We start from the raw sequence: 23,676 nt of genomic DNA, 5'->3' as shown, positions 1-23,676 counted from the left end.
TAGTCAAAAGCCCTATTTCATCTGTTTTGTTCCTACCTGATTGTTGGCATATTTAGGGTAAAGTCAAACCTAATACAAGGGCCATGTTACACACATCCAGAATAAGAGGCATTCTAGAGTGTGTGTGTGTGTGTAAACACACACACACACACACACACACACACACACATACATATCCCTTCTAGAGAAAATTTCTTCTCCATCTAGTTGACCTGTATAAGGTGGGCAGGCCAATGGTAGCCATGAGCTCATTCAGGAAAACAGCAGGGATAAAAATGACATGAACAGATAAGTCAACATTCCTAGCACCATTAACAAGCTGACGATGGAGGTAATGCCAGTGGTGACGTGGGAAGAAGATACATATGTTCCAAGAGGTGCAGAAGTGTGAAATGGATAAACAAACTCAATTCTAGTTGCTGCCATTATCCTTCAAGGCCCATAAGCTCCAAGCACACAAAAGACTGTGCAAACAGCATTTTCTTTTCCTCAGCCCCAACTAAGGGGGTGAAAAGAAACATGTTAGCTTGTATAAAACAGGGATGTGGGTTTGGGGAAGTCATTTGTTGAGAACCTAAATGCTTTTTTCTTCAGTGTATACTTATCTCTTTGCAAGCAGTACTTATAAAAGACAGACTTCGTGGGTGTACACCCTGTGCAGTCAGTCCCACAGCATCCCAAACACGGTTTAATGCCCTGTTGTTAGTCTGGATATTCCTAATCATTTCTGAACATGAGGTACTATAATTTCATTTTGCACTGTATCTTGCAAATTATGTAGCCAGTTCTAGATCCTGAATAGCAACTATCCCAAATGAGAAAGGCTGACCTCAGTTCCACCTCTTAATCTCTTGGCCCATTAAAAAAAAAAAAAAAAAAGAAAACCTATTAAGAGAGAAACTGTTAAATCCCACTCTCTGTAGCCCATTAAAAATGGAAAGGACTTCCCTACTCCCAACACCAACTCTTTGGTCCTACCTACCAAAAACAAACCATAAACAAACCAGTGCCATAAACAAACCAGTCATTATTCCCAAAATGTACATATAAAGCAGTTTAAGTAGTTCATTGTTATGAAAGCAATGTTCCCCTTCCAATTGGAATTAAACATATATAATTCACAACTAGCAACCTCAGAAGTATATTTTCACCATCATATTCCCTTGATATTTTCACTCTAAAACTGGATTTATTTTTAGTGCCCTAAGTTACTTTCATTAATTTTTAAAGTTTCTATTCTCAATAATGAAAAACAGTAACTAACAATCACAGAGCAATGATGGCAAAGTTAATTAAGTACTACATGATTTAACAGTTTACTTGGAAGAGGATGAAGTGAAAAATATTTGAAAAACAGATTTCCTTTGCTTCAAGTTTATGGCTTAGCATCAGTCTAGAGGACTCAGGTGGCTTGAATTTGCCCTACAAAGTACAAGGCTGTATTAATATTAATGGTAGCAACAGCCTTATGTGCTTGGTTCAGAGAAGTTACCTACTTGGGACAAGAAAAAGTACATATATTCAGTATCTAGAAACCTCTGCTATTTCAAAGTAGAGGGAATGACTAGTAAAATAATATTTGAGTATTATCAGTGCAAAGGGGAAAGCTAAACATAAATACGAAACTTTAACACACATTTTTATAGACAGAAATGGGAGGCAGACTAGTCTTTCTAGGTTGCAAAAAGCTAAAAGCTAATAATACCCCAGGTACAAATTGTTTATTGTTTAGTTAAGAGTAAACAGGAAAGCAAATATATTACCTCTCTGTGGTAAAAGATGAGAAAAAAACCTTAAAATTTCTCCTTAAGTTAGGTTGGATTTGCATGCTGTTTAGGCACAATAGGCACTTAATATCAATCTCTTATCTAAGACTAAGACATACCTAAAATTGGAATAAACATTAAAACACATAATGATAAATCTGTTCTAAGTCACGTTTAGAATCACGTGAATACAATCCCATTCCCTGGTCTCTAAAAGTGTCAGTATTTCCAAATTATCATTTCATATTTATTGGAAGTAATTAAGTGATTGTTCCTGTAAAAATTAGTTAAGGAAATGACCTTATTTAAAATTTTGTTAAATTATCTTTAATATAATCATGTTCACCATAGAGCTCAGAATAATTATAATAGTACATCTAAATGTCATAAATTCACAATCTCAATAGATTTTTTAGCTTTTTATCATTTTGAAGTATTTTTTACACTCCAGCCAAAATCTGAACTATTATCAAACACAGTGTTGACTAGGTAATTTCTGGTTTAGCTAACTTCTAGCTAAGGCCACAATTAAACACACTTTAAGTGCTGGACAGCAAGAATTAACCTTATTCCTCAAACTCTATAGACACAACAAAAATACAGTAAATCTCACTTTTCCACTTCTTACTTTAGTGAGGGACCACCAGTCTCATCAAGCCATCCTCTTGTTCTAACCTCCAAAAGAGAAAATCTGTGTATTATTTTACTATTTCCATAAAGCCACTTAAAGTAGATTTTATCTATAGTTTAGGTCTGGCCAGGACCATTCTGTGTTATTATAAAATCTACTACATTTTAATTCATATTCATATTATAAAGAGCATTCAAGAGATTTATGTTAGAATAGAAATCATAGCAAACACAACATGAGAACTGAGGTTATAAAGATATCAGACAAGTTAAAAAATTCAAACATAAAAACTGTCAGATTCAGATTAAGTCAACTGTTAAAAAAAATCAAAACTCAGAAAATGAGTAAGCCACAGAACCGATAGGAATGCTAGGAGACTAGTTAGGACTTTTATGAAAAGCAAGATATTGATCAAAAAAGATTATCAAATAGAATTCCTAAAATGTATAACCTATGACCAGTAAAAAAGCAGGCATCATAAAACAGAAATATTTTATGCTATAACAGTACAAAACTATTAGGCTCCATTCTCCTAAAAACAAATGTACTGATTCAGTTAAGTGTGATTGCTTGCTCTGTTAACAGTAGACAGCTAGATAGCGATGTGTTGCTACATAAATGACGGCCAGAGGAGTAATGAAGGCTATCCTTCTCTTACCAAACACCCCAGTAGTAGATTCATTAACTGTACTGGTATAACCATCTTCTCAATAACAAAGCTTAAAACTCTGAGCCATCTCCATCTTTCCTCTTATTCTCCTACCTGTAAATAATCTGCCAAATTCTACTTAATTCACTTCCACAATCTTATGCATGCATTTTTATCCCTCCTTTACATTCCAACTGCCATGACCCTGAATCAGGACTCTTAAAATGAACTCACCTACATTTCTCCACTTCCCCACCAAATCCTTTAATTTTTATTTAAAAAGGAGTTTTAAAAGTTTCACACAAATTCATTTAAAAAAGTCTTTACTGGCTGCTCAACAAAACTAATTCCAACACCATGGGTTAGCATTCTATAATAGCATTCTATGTCCTTTACCTGTCCAACTCTATTCCCTTTTCTCCTGCTTCTTAGTATTTTCAATAAACGTCTCACACAGTTCCAAGTTGCTTCTTCATAGGTATGCTCCTTCCCTTCCCCAACTCCCATTTCCATTTCAACTAACAATCTTTCAAGTTCCAAATCAGATGCTATTTCCAAAAGCCTGCTTGGCCCTAGTCTAGTTGAAAGGAACTTCATTTGAACTTCCTCAAGTATTTCATGTACACTTATAACTTGACACTTAACATGTGTTTTGCTTATACCATACTGTAACATCCAATTTATCTCTGTAGTACTTAGCATAATACACAAACCACCTTGAAGAAAATGTTAATTGAATTAGTGAATGAATCAGCCAATTACTTTTTTGTATTGTGGGCAAACAGCCCAATTTTTGCTGGTATAATAGAATAATTAGCATCCGTTAAGGTGACTCTAAATACTCAAATAATTAAATTATACTCAGGCCGAAATAAGAATAACAGTTTAGAAACACTACCATCGCAAAGTGGTTAGGATGAAATCAACTTTGACACTGGTCTTCCATTACCTAGAAAATTTACTCAACTTGAACAATTCACTATGTGGCTAATCCTGAATAAATCACACATTACTGTGCAGACAAATAAATAGATATATACCCTTAATGAAGAGCAGTACCACAGAGACAAATTATAGCCAAGAAATTACAGAAAATTACAAGAAAATTACATCTTTCAGTGTCATGAAGAACACATTTTTAAAACACAAATTAGAACATTTCATTTCCTTATTTAAAATAGTCTTTAGTGACTTAACATTTTAAGTAAGCACTCGAAGTATCAAACCCCACCTTTCTGGAATTATCATCTTCCCAAACACCTATAACTAATTCTCCCAACAGGAAAACTCCTGAACTCCAAATTCCATCCCTTTATCCCATACTATGTTGTTCTCTCTACCTGGAATGTCCTACACTTCATCTCTTCTTCCTCAAGCTGCTCAGCCTTCATACTCAGGGTCTAGCTGAACCCTTACAAAGCCTTCTGTAACAGTGTTATTTGTCCTTGTCCTACCAGATCACCGTCATTAAGTTTATGCAGTTGGAGTGCAAGTTCTTTATAGCTTCAGAGCTAGCACAGTCCTGGTACAACAGTTAATAATTAAAAATTTTTTTGAATGAATATCACTACTGTTTTTATTTTTCTTACCCATATTAAACATTATAAGAAATATACCGGCATGAGCTATCTTTTCTTTTTTTCTTTTTCTTTCTTTTTGAGGCTCTATCTAACAGTGAAACAAATAAGTAAAGGCAGCAAGGAAAAACAAACCCAGTTTAATTCCCAGCTCCCCTTGAAAGGAGGCCTAGACTAAAGAACTTGAACTCCTAAAGAACATAAACATATGATCCACTGGTTTGCTTAAAAGTGGATGGTATGAAAAATAAAACAGTGACTTTACTAAAAAAGAATGCAGATACATTACATTAGTGGTATTGACTGAAAGGACTGAGTGTAAATTCAAGTTATTTTATTCTCATTGGAAAAGTGATTCTTTCATTATAATGATGAGTCTGTTGTTGTAGAACAGCAATGATCATGCTTTATTTTCAAAATGTTATCATGGGAAGTATTCTGAAGATAATGAAATAAGCTTTCCTCCTAAATATCTGCATATGTAAAACTATTTTTCTTGCATTAATTTTAAGTATCTAGAAATTCCCAATTTATTAATACTTTAAATGCTAAAGATGAGCAGTTGATTAAAAAATATGATCTACAGATAAACATTTGAGTATGAGTAAAGAAAATTCACTTGCTGCCACAGAGGAGTGTTATGATTTCCAAACTATTATTATTGTTGATTCTAATCAGTATTAGTTTCTAAACAAGACACTTAAGGGAAGTGGGTAGTGGCTTCTCACTGGGTAGAAATTAATTCACTGGGTCATGACCAGTATTCATTTTTAATGAGAAAGAATACAACAGAAAATATCAGAGTACATCATACTCAATTCAGGTGAGTGAATGAGTGAACAAGTGCATATATGTATGAAAGTATATATGTATGAATATACAGGGTCAATATGTAAAATGGAATTCCAATAAAAATACTGAATACCACTGTTATGTTTTCTTTTTAGGAGATGACAGATTGCTGTTACCACAGAAAAGCATCATACAAACATGCATTCATCTTAGATATATTTCCTTTCACAACATTCTCTCTACCTGAACTCCAATTATTTTCTTTTATCTGTCAAAAATTCACTTTTACTTTGACCTCAAAATTTTTTATTTCCAAATGCAGATTAAGTTGACAGAATTCACTTTACCTTGAATAATTTCAAATATTAAAAAGTTTTAATAACCAGAGTGACCCTGTAATTTATTGTGTAATCCAGCACACTTATGAGAGTGGAAGAGGCACTATTACCCAGTTGCTCTGTTAGTAGCTTAGTAAACGTACTGTCTCAGATACTGCCAGTGTAAAAAAAGGTATCATTTAACTAATTAAGATTATTAAACACAAAAGTCAATAAAGTAAAAAGTCCAAAACCATTTAAAATAAATTGCATGAAATTTCTAATTTTTAATGAAAATTAATAATGTTCTTATTAGACTATATAAAGAATCAACCAGGAAAAATATCTGTATGGACATGTAAAACAATCTATAGAGAACAAAACCTGAAAAAGAAGTCTACCAATAATAGCACAGTCTATATTAACTGGAAAAAAATTCTTCAATAAGAAGTATATCTTGAATTTAAAGTAATGTAGGATATAAAGTAACCCTTTAGAAATAGCCTCTTTAGACAAAAATCCACTAAAAAACAGCTTCATGGATGATAATCCACAACTGAAGGCACATGGAAATCATTAACAATTTATTTGAACCTGCCCAATGGATGATAAACTAGGTCAGTTCTGGGCAAAACTTAAATCTGTGAAGTTTACTCTTTTTTGACAACTGAACTCTGTTCCAAGTATGCCTACCTCTTCCATGTCCTTAATTTCCAAACTTTCCTACCTTCTTCATTATTTCCTTTTACTTAAATTAGGATTTGTATCTGTGATCACTGAAATGAGTTTGATGTTACATAATTCTGGCATCTTGTAACTGTTAAACACACACACACACAAACACATACACACACAAAGATTTCTTAGGGCTCCAGATTCCCAGTTCTGTATTCTTTCCACTTCATTTTTAGTTGGCATCTCCTCTTTCTTAGTTTTTACCAGAGAAAGGGCCCATGGATGAAAACCTTCAATGGTTAACATCTATATATAAAGCCTACATATGGAAAATATTTTATTTGTGGATGATGATAAAAGTACATGTTTCTGGGACGGGGGTCATAGTGAAGTCTCAAAAATGTCAATAACCACCTCCAAAAGAACCGAGAACTATCACATCAGAAGTATATGAGTAAATAAATGAATTGTAAATAAATAAAGTAAATAAATAAATAAATTTGAGTAAATAAATATTTGAGAAATGGAGGAGCATCCTTTTCATTCTCTTCAGGATAGCTGGAATATTTCTCTATCTCAAAAAGTCACCAGTTCCCAGAGACAAGGCCAGGAGCTGGTGGCTTCTAAGAAGGCTTGGGAGTTTATTCTACCACAGGAATCAAAGCATGCTTTGATCATTTCATCAAGGATCTATGGTTTTTCTTCCAAATCAGGCCACATAATTAAAAATACACATCAATCAAATCTGCTTGGACTAGGAGAACAGAGGTTTCAGTTCTACTTATTTCCCCTTTGCATTGTTTCAGTTTTGTGATACACCTGGATTAAGATAAATTTAAAAAATTGATTCTGTAGTTTATTCCTCAAAACAGCATCTATGTATTCTTGAAAATTAATGCCTTTTACTCATATAAATTGATGAATCCCTTACAATAACTCAGTGGAACCCTCCAGGATAATAGGCTGGGGCCATTGCCTTACCAGTGAAACTGATACGGAAGAAGAGAATAGGTATGTGGAGTTTATAAATGTAATACAGAATTCTCCACTTGGAAAACAAAAAACATTAATAAAGCTGATAAAAACTTCTTATTGGCATGAATAAGCAGCAAAAAATATCTTCTATGTAGCTCTATTGGTCAAGATTTTTAAAAGCAGGGGAAATGTTTCAGAATTTTCAAGGGACTATGCAATTTTTATATTTCTTAAAAGTGGATAGGGGCTGTGGAAAATACCACCTTTCTTCATCTTTTCATTTCCCTTCTCTTTGCCCTAGGACTGCCTAATATACACTTTTATATTTTTAAAACTTCGGATAGATATTTTGGTTAGTATTTAATAATGTTTAAACATAGCATCCCCTTTCTTGGTGCCCATAAAAATGTATTCCCATTCATCCTGTATTACTTTTTTCCCAACTAATGAAATTTTTTAGGAGATAAAATATTCATGAGAATGCACCCTCAGTCAATGGAAGGTTATGATAGGTTATTTATTAGCAATTAATACTATGTTCTGAAGGATTTTCAGATGAGATAAAAGTATTTTTTAATGGACTACAAAATCTAGACTGGAGAGATCCTCCCCAGTGAATATTTATGTAATGTGCCCAAATAGTCAGAATGGGACATTTTTTAAAGTCTTCTGAAATCTAATGCAGGCCCAACCCATTTCTTGGGCTAGGCCTGTATTAGACTGCATGTTCTCTTTCTTTCTTTTTTCCCTTTCTTTCTTGATCACACCATGCAGCTTGCAGGATCTCAGTTCTTCAACCAAGAACTGAACCTGAGTCATGGTAGTGAAGCCCAGACTCCTAACCACTAGGCCATCAGGGAACTACTCTCCCTGCTCTTTCTAATTTTAGACTCTTCACCAGAATGCTCCTCACCTTGAACCCAACTTCACTTTTAGGATTTTTCATTGCTGTCACTCTGTATGTGGTAAGTAACAGTGATAAAAACAAAGGCCTCAGGATAACACAGCCTTGATTGAAATTTCAAGTCTGCTATTAGCTGAGTAAGTTTTGCACAACTTGCTTAAGTTCTCTAAAGCTCTAGTTTCCTATAACATACAGATCATTATAACATGTACAACTAAAATGGTGGTTGTGAAGATTAAATGTTATGCATGTAAGTTGCATGCAGCAAAGTGCCTAGTGCATAGAAGTGTTCAATACAAGTTAGTGGCTATGATAACAATAATGATTTCCTGCTTCTACGGCCACTTATTTTCACTGTCCCCTGCCTCTAATGTCTGCAATCACCTTTCAAGACTGATGAAGCTAGAAGTAACTAAAATGTCACAGTAGGAGGACTAATCCAGTAAAGCAAAGCTCACTCTACTTCCCTCCTTTTAATATGAATGGTCAGTAGTCACCCCAAGTTAGTGATATATTAAGTCAGGGTAAAGCAAAGAAGCAGAAGAAAGACACTAGTGTGACTACAAGTGCTTCTTTGGTGGCAAGAACATATTGAATGTAAGCCATAAGAAGACATGAGGAAGAATAAAAAAGCTGGATAAACAACTAGAAGAAAGCAGAAGGCAGTGATCTAAAAGAGCAAGAGAAATAAAAAGACTGGAAATAGATTTTTAGGCAAAAGGATTTATGTAAATCTATTTAGAAAAGAGAGTATTTTAAGATGTCAGAGAGATGGAGTTTGCTAAAGCAAGACTGCTTGAAAGGCTACAAACAAAATGAGCAAGGCATTCTATAGGATTTAAGAAGCAGTATTACATATGAGTAAGCTCATAAAATTTTCACAAGCTAGCCATATGAAAAGGTATCTGCAAGGTTGGGCTAACCAACCAAAGATAACACAGAAATGTGCATGGTAACATTTATGTGCATAGCTATATTTATTAATGCTAAATATAGCTTAGGGGCATTAAATGAAAAATCTATTAGTCATAAACACAGGCCATTATTAAGGCTAGCCCCTTCAAAAAGTTGATCTATAGACTAATGAAGACTTGTTGGTTTGCTTATTTTTCTAGTCTAGCTATGTATCTGGAATTTCACTATAATTTCCTTGCCAAATAAAGCATTTCCCTAAACTAGAACTCTTTTTTACCAAAGAGAGGTGTCTTACTAGAATCTACTAACAAAAATAAAGGTAAAAATAGTATAATTTAAAAATCAATAAGAATAATGTAGACTCAAAAGTTTCCACACCTCTACTGGGTTACTTTTTCCTCAAATCAAGCCAATAAGAGCTAAATGAAAAAGAATAACTTAATTAAAATTATATCCAATAGTTTACAAGTTGCTGAAATTTCATGTGTGTTCAGACTCAACTGCTGCTTACAAAAGAAAGCTATAAATATCACCTGAACTAGCACCAGTCTGGTGAGGAAAAAAAAAGTGTATTGTATCAAACAGACTTGCTGTGTTATCTGTTCAAACATACCTGTACCAGTCAAAAGTCCAGCACTCTTCTTTCGTGCATAAGCGCGTAAGTGGTTGGACAGGCTAACAGCACTTGTAAACGTCGTATTGCAATGCACACATGTTCTAAGCTTCACAGGCATACCTATCATTCAAAAGAAAACTATAATCCAGTTCTCACTTCAAAAAGTGAAATTTTCTTAGGTAAAAGCGTGAAGAAAAGTACCACAATAAAGATGGTTTTAAAAAACGTTCATTGAATTAGCTTAAGATATGGAGGGGAAATTAAGTTAACTATTATTAGTTTGTAGTTAGTATTTAGAGGCAACCCATGCTCTTTTGGAAAGGGAGAAGAGGAGTGTCTTGAACCCCTGAGTATCTCTGGATTTAATACCTATTATCACTTTCTTGCAGATTTCTGTGTTACGCAGATCATTTCCTCAACCTAAAATACAATCCTGTGATTTGAATTGCACAGTTCTGTTGAGAAGTTTCAAAGTTTACAACATTATCAATAAAAAAAAAAATTAAAAAGTCTAGTTGACAAAGTGGTAATTAAAGTGTTTTACCCACAAAACCGTAAAAGGCTCAATACTAAATTAGGCTTTCTGATGAAGGCTGGGAGAAAAGGTGGTAAAACACACCACTGAACAGCTGTTAGACACAACATTTTATTCATGGCATTTTATGTTCATTACTCTGAATGCGCAATCAATAATGAAAGTTAATGATCTGAAGTTTTTTCCTAAAATCTTTGTGCTAAATAAATGATCAACAAGCTAACATCTCAGTCATCACAGTAAAGAAAACATGTTGAAACAATAAGTAACTCCTATCTTCTCAGATAGCCCTCATGCCCCCAACACATTTCAACTGGTTTTTTCAATATTATTGTGATAGCCACAGACACACTTTCCCCTCTCTGAAGTGCACTATACCTTGGCCAACATAACTGCCACATCTTGCTTATATTTTATCCCTCTGAAAAATGTTGAAATATTAGCTCTGAAAGACTCTCTCTGTACAAAAGAAGACCCCTATTAACCAGAAGCCCACACAAGATAAATCGTTTTTCAGACCACTTACAATACAAAACAATCTTTCCTCAAATCAAATCTGCATTACAAATATTTAGAATATCCCAATGTCTGCCCAAAGTAAACAAACCAACATTATAGTAGTTTTATTCATTATTAATTCACTGACGAGTCACTTTTACCTTTAACCTAGGGCAAAAATTATGGTATCATCTAAACTAATCTTCAGCATTCTTAACATCCAAAAGAAACCCATACAGACACAACGTTTCTCTAGTCTAAAACCAGACTTAGCAATACTAAATAAAGCTTGGCAATTTTATCTGCCACATCATTTGCCAACTCATACAAAATATTCCTTTGAAAAGGAAAAACTATGGGTGCACAACCACTAGGTTAAACCATCTCTTCTGTTCAAATAGAACATGTTGTAAAATCTAAAATCCCAAACAAATGTTTATACTCACAACAGTCCTCCAAAACCAAACTATCTCACAATACAATGAGGAATTAGAGAGGGAGGAAGTTTCTTTGGGTTAATGGCAACACACGACAAACACCAATCCACTCTGTTTGTTTGACCTACGCAGGACGAAAACCTGGACAACTAAAATCTTGAAAACAAAATCACTCTGGAGCACTGGCAAAAATATGACAGCCTTTTCAGTAACACTATGCTTCTGAACAATGTTAACCTCCCATCCAAAGAACCACCACCCGTCCATGACAAATTTTATTTTTATAGATCAGTTGTTTGTTTTTGCTTTTGTTCTCACCTTGCACTGTGACCAAGAAATGAGGCACAGAGACTTCAATGCTGATGAACATCAACTGACGATTTATATAGAAATAACAGTGTAACCAATCTCTGTTCTGCAAAAAAGCAGCTTAAATAAAGGATTCTGAAAAAGTATTTTCTATACATATTCCACTAAGGTAAACATAATTGTTTAAGGTATGTAAGATAGTCATAAACGTCCTCTTACCTGAGTGCATAGTGAAGTCCATTTTTTGTGGTTGATACATCAATGGACTATCTTCATTTAGTGGAAGAACACATTTCTGAACAAACCTCTTTCTTGCAGTTTGATTATGGATCTTTTGAGGAGAAACAGAGGAATTCTTTTCTTCTCCCATCCTTTTATTTTTAAGCAGTTCTATCAGTGTAAGAGACTGATTCTTTTTTCCACTGGGCAGTTCTGGCTTAGTTTCATCATATTCATTTAAGAAACTCAGCCCTTCTTCCTCTGATGCAGACACTGATAAAGCTTCAGTCTTTAGGCCATTACGGTATGCTTCAAGAGGTATAACATTTTGAGATAGAAAGTCATCACTTGATGCAAGTTTTTGAGCTACAAATGGTCGAGGAATAATACGACGACTGTTCAATGCCTTTAAGATTTTTTCGTATTTTTCTTCATTTTGCATCATCTCATTCAGAACACAGATTGGAGATTTGTGAGCATCCCACTTGGTCTTTCCAAGTCTTTTCAGGTGGCCTCTAACATGATTTGATAATCCAATTTTAGTATCAAACCAACCACCACACAGCTGACAAGTGTGTTCAGAAGTGTTTTCAGACTTCTCTAAAGCTAAAAAAAATTTTTTAAGAGTAATATCAGAATTTTTTTATAAATTGAACTCCTCAAAACAAATTAACTCTGAAATATGAAATTATGTGATTCTAATGAAGGCCAAATTTGAGCAAAACCTTCAAATCCTTTGAATTCTAATATGGACATACTAGCCCAAATTATCCACGTGAAAACTTACCTTTTCTAACTCGCTTAACAGGTGTTCCTGTGCCAGTTCTTTTGAAATGTTGCATTTTGTCACTTGTGGCTATTTGTTCTGGTGATACAACATGGCGGGCTTCATAGCTTAATCCTGCTCTGTGAAGATGTCCCCTGACATGATTTGACAACCCAACACCTGTTTCAAATGTTGCTGGGCAGTAAGGACATGATTTCTTCTCAAGAGACAGATCAGTCCAGTGAAAAACAGAACTATGCTTTGACAATGCAGTTTCTGCATTTTCTAAATGCTGAGGATCATGAATCTCATGCAAAAAGTTATTAGTTCCACCATCTTCATAATATTCAAAATAAAAGCCATCATTCTGATCATAACTAAGTGTAGCATTTTCTCCGGACTGTTGACCTTCCACCTTGCTTTTAAATAGAGGGAATAAGTTTACATGTTCTTGATTAATATCATGATAGGTTTCATCTTCTATAGTCTGTGTAGTGTAGTCACTTAGCTCAACATTGTCCCAGGAACTTTCATCTTCTGTTTCATAGCTATCTTTCTTTTCGGCAGAATTAAGTTTTTGCAAAACAACAACGGTCATCTTATGCAAGAAATCTGGATAGCTATCCAAGTCTTCTCCTCCAACAGAACTTTCCTTCTTAGATTCCTTAACTACTCTCTTTACAGCTACACGCCTGTGGTCTTTGAAGCTTTCTGACCTTTTGGTGTCAGAGTTATGAGGGTCTGAAATAAAACTATTGTTGTGAGAATTACTTGATGAAAACAGATGTAAAGAATTTAATGAACTAGCTTCCTCTTTTTTGAAATGCAGAGGATATGATTCACCTGATTTTTTGATCATTCTGTAGTTTTCATATTTATGTCTATATAAATAGTTGCTATTTGCCTTGGCATTAGATTTTTCTTTTGCTGTCTGATGGAAATACTTAGGTTTTTGGTCAATGCTGCTTTTAATCATAACAGGCTTGTGAGGAGAACTGTTTTGATTGCACACATTTACACCTGACTGGGCAATGCTTTTCCGAGCCTTTTGTATTCTGTGTGGCCGTTTATGGAATTTTGAAAAATTACCTGATTGTGAGGATGATCCAAATGTTCGCTTTACATCTTGTTTTAAAGCAGAGTTCTTTGGAAATGTTGACTGTTGTTTAGTTAATGGTTTAGGACTATCAGTATCTATAGGTTCTTCAATTATGTCACTTTTTCTTTTATCAAGTCCAAGAGGACTGCCAAATGAATCAATGCATGATGATGAATGCAAGTACTCCATATGTTTTTTAAAAATACTCCTGACTGAAGTAGTAAAAGGGCACATCTTACATATATAGGTAGCTGATTTTTTGGATGATCCTATAATGGGGTCTTTCATGAATGTTTTTTTGTGTGTCTTTCTCTGGGCTACATCAGAACTGACAATAGGGCATTTTACCACTGCTCCATGGGCAATTCCTCTATGGCATTCCAGCTCATTTTCTGTCACTGCCATAAAGTTACACTCTTCACAGCAGTAGTACCTTTTATCTTTTTCATGGGTTTTAGCATGCTGCACAAATGTTTTAGGGCAATTGGTACCAAATACACACTGAGGGCATTGTAATCGTGCACTTCTTCCTTCATCCTGAAGTTCTTTCAATTCACGTATTTCCTCCATCAATTTCTGTCTTCTTTCTTGGTGAATAATCATATGCTTTAGCAGTGAGTTACGATCTCGAAATGTCCGTCCACATTCTCTACAAGCATATGGCCTTGGGACATTAAGATGACGAAAGTGACTATTCCCATCTAAATGATACATCATATGCCTGTGGAGATGCTTTTTCTCCCTAAAATTCACATTGCACTTTGTACAGGGGTAGAATGATGGCTCTTCGGTGCTGAAAGTAGCAGGTGACTCAGAATCACTTTCTTCACATTTCTTTTTTAAGGTATTTGAAAGAAAAGTGCTAGTATGAACAGGTGAACTGTCTTCTCCACACTTCTCTGAGTTAAAAATTAGATGTTGAAAAGTATCCACAGATTCCAAGTCTTCATCAGCTGATTCAGGTTTCACTTGTGATAATGCATATGTCCGTGAGTCTATTGCTTGCACGTCTTCATTCTGTTCCATAAAGTCTACTTCTAGCATTTTTGACTTGTTGGGTACACAGTTAGAATCACTAAAACAATCTTCAGTATAACGAGTTATCTTGCTTACATCCATTTTTCGCTTTCTCTTTTTTTCCAGACCTATTTTAGAGTTAACTGGAGCTTTATCTACTGTGTCATCATTAGTTATAAGAAACTGAATGAACTCTTTTTGGGGATCCCAGTTTGTATCATTGTCTGACCTAAATTCATCTGTACCTGAGGAAATTCCTGTTAATGTACTGACACAATCATTTTTTACCAATAAATCTTCACTATCCTCACCCACCTCTACTTGATTTATTAAAGTGCTATCTGACTTTATACCACTCCCTACTGAATTCTGAATGTCACAACCAATTGAAGCAGAGGTAGGTAGTTTTTTAATGGAATGGGTTGGATTCTTAGCATGTGCTACATCTGATAATAAAAATAAAACTTGGTGTTGACTTGCTTTCTGTGGTGTAGAGAGCTGAAGATCGGCTGCCACATTCAAACCTGAACAAGATTCTGTTGTTGGCTGATCCACAGGCTGTCCAGTGGTTAATGAAACACTGCCTTTATTCATACTGGAAGTCTTAGTTAAGGAGGAGTGTGAAACTGGTCCATTAACAGCAGCTCCCTTAGGCAAGATAAAGTTTTCACTAGAAACAGTAGGAGCACCAGCATGTATAAACAGAGTAGACTGGCCTCCACTTAAGGCTTTTTCAGATTTGTCCTTTGACAGTTCTTCAGGCAAAGTGAATGTATTGTTTTTCTGAAATGATGCTTGACAATCTTTTGGTTTATGAACTCCACTCTCTTTGTCTGATACAAAACTGTTGTCATCTAGGAGTTCTTCTTTAGCACCAGTAACATCGGTGTTTATCTTCAAATCATCCATATTGTTGGTAAGCCCATTTAACACATTTAGTCTAGAAAATGGAAAAAAAAATTTTAGATTTGCATGAAAGAAAGATTATCCTTAGAACGCATGGAGAGTTGAAAGTACACATTTTTAGCAGCTTAATTCTACTCATTATATTAAGACCCTAATAATTTTCTAAGAATGAAGAAACACTTTAAAAAACTGAAAGATTTTTAGTGTTGTAGAGGTTAATTTTTCCTTGGTGTTAGGCAATAACATCCCCCAGTTTGGGGGGATATATACAGTTTGTATATATACAAAATGTGTAGAGCAAAGCAACATAAACACACACACAGACACACACAAGATAAATGAATATGCTACAGACTGAAAAAAATCTAAAATCTTATATGTGAGATTGTTAATAAAAATTATAAAAAAAAAAAAATTATCTTATCTAAGTGAACTTACTGTGGACATTCTACACTAGAGAATAATGTAAAGTGTTACATATTACAGAAAAGTAAAACTTTTGTCACTTAAAACTCCATTTCCAGAGGAAGGTAACAAAACACCAATCAGTAAAGAACCTTATTTGAATGTACTTATGTGCTATCAACAACAATGACTAATGTATGAAACTGTATTTTTTTATTTAAAATAAGACTGTTCTGCTCTCAGTATTTCACATTCTCCTAAAATTCTACTAATTTAAAAAACACTTCATTCACTGGGTTTCATTCTATCCTTAGGTAAATTATCCTTCATTCTAAATTTGTAAAGTTAAAATCAAGGAAGTTTTATGTTTCTTTAAACTTTCATAACTTGAGTCCCCAAATTCAAGGCATTCCCTAACAGGAAGTTATCCCATTTTATGATCTGACAGTCTACTCCAATGATCTAAAATTTTTACTTTAATTTGAAAGCATCATAAATGTACAGTAAAGTCTTCAGTTTATTTCATATAAATTATAGATAATATTTTCTAGGCATTTAAAAAAATTTTTAATTTAAGGATAATTGCTTCACAGAATTTTGTGGTTTTCTGTCATACATCAACAAGAATCAGCCATAGGTACTAAACATTTTTGATAATATATTTAACTGTTATGAGAGGACAGCAGAGTATTTTAAAAGAAGACTTCTGAAAATTTGGAAGACATACATTCCATGGCTATAAATACAGCTCCTACTATTAAGAATTTCCTTGTACCCTGTTCTTATTTTGCTCTTAGAAATGGACACACTATATAGGCATTACCTTGGAAGAATGTAAGCTCTTTGAGGGTAGGGATAGTGAACTCTTAGAACCTAACAAGATACTTGGCATAGGTGCTCAGGAATATTTGTTGAATAAAGCACTAATGTGGTGAATGCATAAAAACACAACTGAAAAATCAATTCAAAAGTTTCTGAAAACTAGTTTTCTTCCTATGAAATTTGGGTATCTCATTCAAATATTGGAAATTCCATCAAGTTTCTGATTTCTTAACTCAGCAGTTATAGCAAGGCTTTCAAAATATCTAATAATCATCAAGTGCAATTTACAAACCTGCTATTTGGCAACCCCATATATTTAATTATTTGAAGTGCTGGCATAATATTCCGTATTTCTTTTCCTTTTGCACCTAGTATTAAGTATAATTTATTAATGCTACAAATATTTATTGAGTCCCTACTATGTGCCACACACTGCTCTAGTAATAGGGGTTCAGTAGCAAACATGTCAAACAAAGTTCCTGCTCTCAGATAAAGAATAAAGTCTATCACTTTTCTTTTATAGTATTCTTATTTGTATAATGAGTAATTTTATTTAGAACAGCAGGAACTTTAACTGCTATTTAGAAATGAAAACATTTTCAATGAAGTTCATAATTTCTAATTTATTTTATGGTACCAAGTATATATTTTGTAAAACATTACATCTACTTAAAGAATAAAAGAACTGCTTCTACATATTTTCTTATTTCACAACTCAAAGCAGCTCTTATAAATATGACCTTATACTTTCCACAAGATATGTTCTTTAATACAACAAATACTACAAATATCTTTCTTTGGCACTATCACTTATACCAACGATTATTTTTCTGAACTTCATAGGTCTTAGAATTCTGTTTTGAGATTGGCAAATTTCCACAGTAATAAAAACAGACTTCAAATAAGATCATATTCAATGATATCACTCCAAAATGGTGCTAATGCAGCACCCAGCAGGAGTTTCTACATCACATACACAGAAGCTAAAAATGGGCAGCACATAAACATGTGTTAGGAAGGAGTGTGCAAATGTCAATGAAAAGGAAAGCAAATCATGATGCTATACTACTACTCATTAATGATGTTTCTTATTAAGTTAAGTAGAAAAAGTAAAATGCCCAAATAGGAACAATCACATAAATCAGAAATGGACAACACATCTTTTTTTAAAAAATTAACCTGTAAGACACTTACTTTCTATTCCAACTTATTATAATCACAGAGGTAGACAAATATATGCTCAGTCAATCTGAAAGCCTATATTAGCTTTTCTCAACAGGAAGCAACGTTGCTAACGAAGTGGTAAATTCAGTGTTAATGAGTGGCTTCACTGTTACCACCTCAGAGGTAAGACCTTCCATGTTCCATGTTCCCCCCATCTGTTCTGGTGTTAGAGGCTCAGAGATGGAACAGACGCTTCCCATTTAAAGCAACTTCATTGGTGCCCCCTGAACAGCAGGGTGACAACTATGAGAACATCATGTCGGCGTGGAGACTGCACTCTCATTACCAGAATAGCTTTATGAGAGCTTCCATCAATTGGAAGATATCAAAGTGTTTTGCTCAAAAACAGAGTATATATGTATAACAAATTTTTAACACACAAAATACATGTAGTAAAAGAAAAGATAAAATTAAATATTGTGAAAATATAAAATGAGGTCTTTAACAGTCAAAGTTTTCCTTTACATCTACATAGTGAAATGCACCTTGTCTCCAATAGACTATCTGCTCAAAAACAGAGGAGTTATTCTTTTTCAGAAAAAAATTTTATTAGTATATTAATATTAAAAATCTATCACATCAGTCTACAAATATGCTGTTAAGAAACTGAATAAGTAAGTTAGTATTTTGGCAACCATAAAAAAATTTTCCTGGCTTAATTTTCAGAATATATTTCTATAAATGAAAAGATACATTCAAGATACATTTTTTCTTAACAGCATTTAAGACTCAAAGCTATCGCATTGAGATACAATAAAGAACAATGGATCATCAATATGTGTTGCACTGATCCAGAATTTTGACATCATAAATTATTTCCCTACATTCAGGATGTTTATGGAGGAGAATCCAGGCAAGAAAGCATTTTTTGACCTATAAACTAATTTCACACACTCTCAAACAGATTTTTCAACAATCTCTGTATAGTTAAATACATATAACAGAGTTATAAATACCACCTTATGTTAACATAACAAAGGAAGGGACATATCTGAAGGTAGCTATTATTCATTAAGTTTAAAAAAGAGAAACTACTAAATTAAAATAAACAAATTAACATTACATTGTTTGGCCTCTCTAAATTTCAATGAAATTGCTGTATCAATTAGAATCTTTTTATTAAATGTTTAAATACTATCACTGTTTCCTCCTCCATGTAATCATGTAACTACAGAATTTTTCTTTTAACTGAATTGTAAACTGTTATTTAAAAAATTCACACACTTAATGAAAAGCTGCAAATGGAATTTTAAATCTACATAAAACATATTTCAGGTTCTAGGAAATCATAATGAGTTCTACAGCTATAACTGCCTGTAGTTATATACTACTAAGAGCATTAAAAAAAAAAAGTACAAAGGTCAGATCTGTCTTCAAGATGACAGATCATCATCACTTATGTGCCTCAAGCTAGACTCATTGTCTCAGAAATCTCCAACATCAGTATTTCTGCAAACTCTCAGCACTTGCTATAACACCCTCACCACACTACATCTTGAGGTTACTACAGAAGAAATGAGGTGATAATTGCATATTAACATAATTATTCTGTAATCCCTCTGAGCAAGCGTCCTAGGTCACTCAGTAATTCAGATTAGATACAACCTTCCTGTCATCAAATCTATGCTGTCCACTTTCTGTTCATGAATAATTCTTTTTTTGATAGAAAATTAGCTTAATTTCATTCTTTTATGTACATTATTAATTGTATTTATTGTAAGTAGGTTAATATTTTGTGGGTACTTATTATATAATGCCAACCTTTGTCATGAAGTATGATTCCTCACAAAATATAGTACAATTTGCCCTCATTTCTACTTTAGTTTATTAATAACTATATTGCATAGCTATAAATAAATTATAATGCTGCCCATTAGCTGAGTTACAGTTAGGATCTGTCAGATTTTTACAAATCCCATGTTCATTGAAATTATCCTTGAGAACACATGACAACTTCAGTTAGACATACATGAGGTTGGATCAACTGTCATTCTAACTGCAAAGCAAATCTCAATTAACTGAAACATTAGATCTAAAATTATTTCAGTATTTAAGCCTATATATACTATACACAATATACAAATATATATATATTATATATATATACACACACCTGTCTCACCTAGTGTACAATCAAGTGAAGACAGAGTGTACTGTATATAACCATATCATCCAGGTAGTATCCTAAGCGGGATGTCACATTGAGAGGAAACTCTTAAAAAAATAGTGAACATTCATAAGGGTATCCAGCATATAACAATGAATGAAGAGGAAACTTGGCATGTTTAACCAATTTGCCAATACAATTAACAATCTTCAAATGCCTGAAGGTTTGGCATATAGAAGGAATAATATATAATCAATATGCTTGAATCATAAAGATGTGGTTTTATCTCAAGATGAAGAAGTAGAAACAGGAACCATTCAGCATTTCAAAGGGCTGTCTGACACAAGAGTGAACTGAATGACTCAGCAGGCTGGACTATTTGCCCCAACACTGTAGAAGGAAATATGGCATTGGAGATTGGACAAGATGTTTTCTAAGGTCCTTTCTTATATGTACTATGCATGTTTAATGTTTGGTTATTACACTATTAACACTTTACATTATTTGAAATAATGAGCTAAAAACAAAAGTTAAATATATTCTACTGAACTTTAAAAATATTCTCTAAATTCAAAATTACCTGAAATAATCCTTTAATTAACTTGCAATATGTTGATAAGCTGATTCGTCAACAATGAATTATGGCATTAAATGACTAGCACATTGAGGTCACAGAGCTTATATACATCATGAAAACTCCACTTATAGAGGTATTTTCTATTGACACCACCAAAAACAAAAAACATTGGGTACATAATGCTTTCTTGCCAGCACCATGTGGCACTTCCATGACAAACTAATGATCTAATTCTACCACCTAACACAAAATTACACTGAACTTGTTGAAGAGTTATGTTCCTGATACCATGTATTATCCTCATTATTTAATAGAAAGATGTTACAAATAGTAAGGTACTAAGCCATAAACACGTAATAATACAAAGCAATTCTTATTGCAAAGTACACTAAATATTACACATAGTTTGACACATCTCAAGAAGCTGCTATATGGCAAATTGAAGCAGGTTTATGCAAGGAGGATAAAAGAAGAGGGCGAAAAAAAAAAAAAAGAAGAGGGCGTACAAAGGTGTAACGTTAACAACCTGGTGAAATCATATAATAATGAGAAGCAACAGTAGTAGAAAAAAAAAATGCACATTCACTAATAAAAGATTAATTCTGTAATGAAGAATTCTGCAACCAGAAGAGGCAAGGTAATAAACTGCAGCTGCAACCAAAGGAGAGCATTAAATCATATTCAGTATAGAATGACTGACTGTCATGTTGTTTAAGCTTTCATATATAATCAGAACAAGGTAAGTGATCATCTCAGTTTTGACAGGGTAAAGGACACACATATGCACATAGCTCCAACAAGAACAAGTCATGTCTTTTTAAAAATTAAAATGAATGATAGGTTCCTTCATATGACTTTCAAACCAATCAAACTTCTGACCACAGTTTTATATTAATAGTTAACAGGAGTCAAAAATGCGTCAGTGCCACACTACTAGGTAATGTGTCAACTCTGTCCTCCACCAAGAATGTTAAACTGCCATAAATCATTTTACTTTGGGTCTTTCAGTATTCTTCAGTCTATGATGAGCTTCCTATTTCTACTTAATTTTGAGATATTTTATAAACTCACCATATCTAATAAGCGCAAAAGAAATACAAGTGTTAGAAATCCTAGGAAGACAGACATACAATTACAAGAAGTGAAAATATAGATAATAAAAAAATACCCAAAGTGGTAAGATTAATATTATAGATGCATATGGAATGCTTCAGAAAAGAATTCTTCAAGGGCAAAGAGAAATTTACCATTAAAAAATTACTGTGCCTACACATTTGACAACAATCAGCAAGAGACAAGGATATAAGAAAATTTTTGAGGACAGAATCACAATCAATGTCAGATGTCTTTTTGTTTAGTGATTATTAGAAAAGGCTAGGAATTTGTTCAAAAACTCAAAAATTAAGAATATTCTGGACTTTCATGGTGATACAGTGAATAAGAATCCACCTACCAGTGCAGGGGACATGGGTTCAATCCCTGGTCCAAGAAGATCCCACATGACGCAGAGCAAGTAGGCCCGTGTGCCACAACTACTTAGGCCATGCTCTAGAGCCCAAAACCCACAACCTACTGAGCCTGCATGCCAAAAGTACTAAAGTCTGTGCACTCGAGTGCTCCACAACTACTGAGCCTGTGTGCTGCAACTACTAAACTCCTGAGCCTAGAGCCTGTGCTCTGCAACGAGAGGCCACTGCAATGAGAACCCTGAACACTGCAACTAAGAGTAGCCCCACTCAATGCTGCTAGAGAAAGTCTGCATGCTGCAACGAAGACCCAGTGCAACCAAAAAAAAAAAAATAATAATAAAGACATAAATAAAAAAGAATGTTCTAAGGGCTGCTGTTGAAACTTCTGCTTCAGCCACATACAATTCTACAGGATTAATGTCCACTGAAGTAAGCTCATCAAAGTTAGTGACATGACTGCAAATGCAAACAACTGTGGCTTTGAAAGAATTCCTTACAACAGTTGAAGAAATAATCTGTACCTCAAAATACTGCCTGGAACACAAGAAATGTTATGTTAGTTTATTTCTAATGCTCAAACTGGAGAAGGGCATGGCAACCCACTCCAGTATTCCTGCCTGGAAAATCCTTTAGACAGAGGAGCCTGGTGGGCTACAGTCCATAGGATCACAAAGAGTCAGACATGACTGAAGCAACTTAGCAATACTCAAACAATTTTGATAACTCTTTCAAATTCAAAGCTTCACATACTCATGTATGTGTATTAAAAAAATTTGTGGATTTTAATGGTTAAAGTAAAACTCTCATTATAAAAGTTCCATTAATTCATTTGGCAATAATATATTAATTAATCATATTTAAGAAGCACACAATTATTTAAGGTCTAGTGGGAAGTAAACAGGAAAATTTGCACATTGGAGAATATTATTTCCCTGAGTTACAATTTAATTTTATTGAAAGGGGAGTTCAGATCATAAAATAATTATGTAATAAGCACTTAACCTTTTACCTATAGTACAATACATTTAAACTCTATTAAATAAATTTAAATTTACATATATTTAGATGGGAAAGTGTCACACTTTCATTGAGAACTAGAAAAAGGAAACAAAACTAGAAGTTTTATTTCTTTTTTTTTAAGTTTTATTTTCTATAAAATAATATTTTTATTAGACATGAATTACTGATATTACCATTTAATCAACTTATCGTTTTTCTTTTCTCTGAAATCAGCCTCAAGGGACTTCTCTGGTGGTCCAGTAGTTCTGCCTTTCAATGCAGGGGACACAGGTTTGATCCCTGATCCAGGAAGATTCCACACGCCATAGGGCAACTAGGTCAGTGCGCCGTAACTACTAAGGCCCATGCGCCCTAGAGCCTACGCTCTGCAGCAAGGGAAGCCACCGCAACAAGAAGCTCATACAAAGCATCTAGAGAGTAGCCCTCACTCACACAACTAGAGAAAGCCT

The 23,676-nt window shown here is 33.9% G+C and overlaps 1 protein-coding gene across 26 annotated transcripts in view; it reads right to left on the bottom strand.

The window, feature by feature from the left end:
• ZNF644 (zinc finger protein 644) overlaps positions 1–23,676 on the bottom strand; it is a 101,690-nt gene that overhangs the window by 6,550 nt on the left and 71,464 nt on the right. For 15 of the 26 annotated variants that reach the window (XM_043878543.1, XM_043878544.1, XM_043878537.1 and 12 more), the window contains 3 exons: positions 12,603–15,637; positions 11,816–12,421; positions 9,815–9,937 (listed from right to left, as the gene is read on the bottom strand). The exons of 7 other annotated variants lie outside the window; for them this stretch is intronic. In XM_043878543.1, coding sequence (XP_043734478.1) covers positions 9,815–9,937; positions 11,816–12,421; positions 12,603–15,637 — 3,764 coding nt within the window. The remainder of the gene's footprint in view (positions 1–9,814; positions 9,938–11,815; positions 12,422–12,602; positions 15,638–23,676) is intronic. 4 more of the 26 variants (XM_043878551.1, XM_043878549.1, XM_043878550.1 and 1 more) reach the window with 1 other exon arrangement.

Source organism: Cervus elaphus, chromosome 20 (genome assembly GCF_910594005.1).
Source record: "Cervus elaphus chromosome 20, mCerEla1.1, whole genome shotgun sequence".
Lineage (NCBI taxonomy): Eukaryota > Metazoa > Chordata > Mammalia > Artiodactyla > Cervidae > Cervus > Cervus elaphus.
Note: the sequence above shows the minus strand (reverse complement) of the source record. Positions and strands in the feature narration are given on the sequence as shown.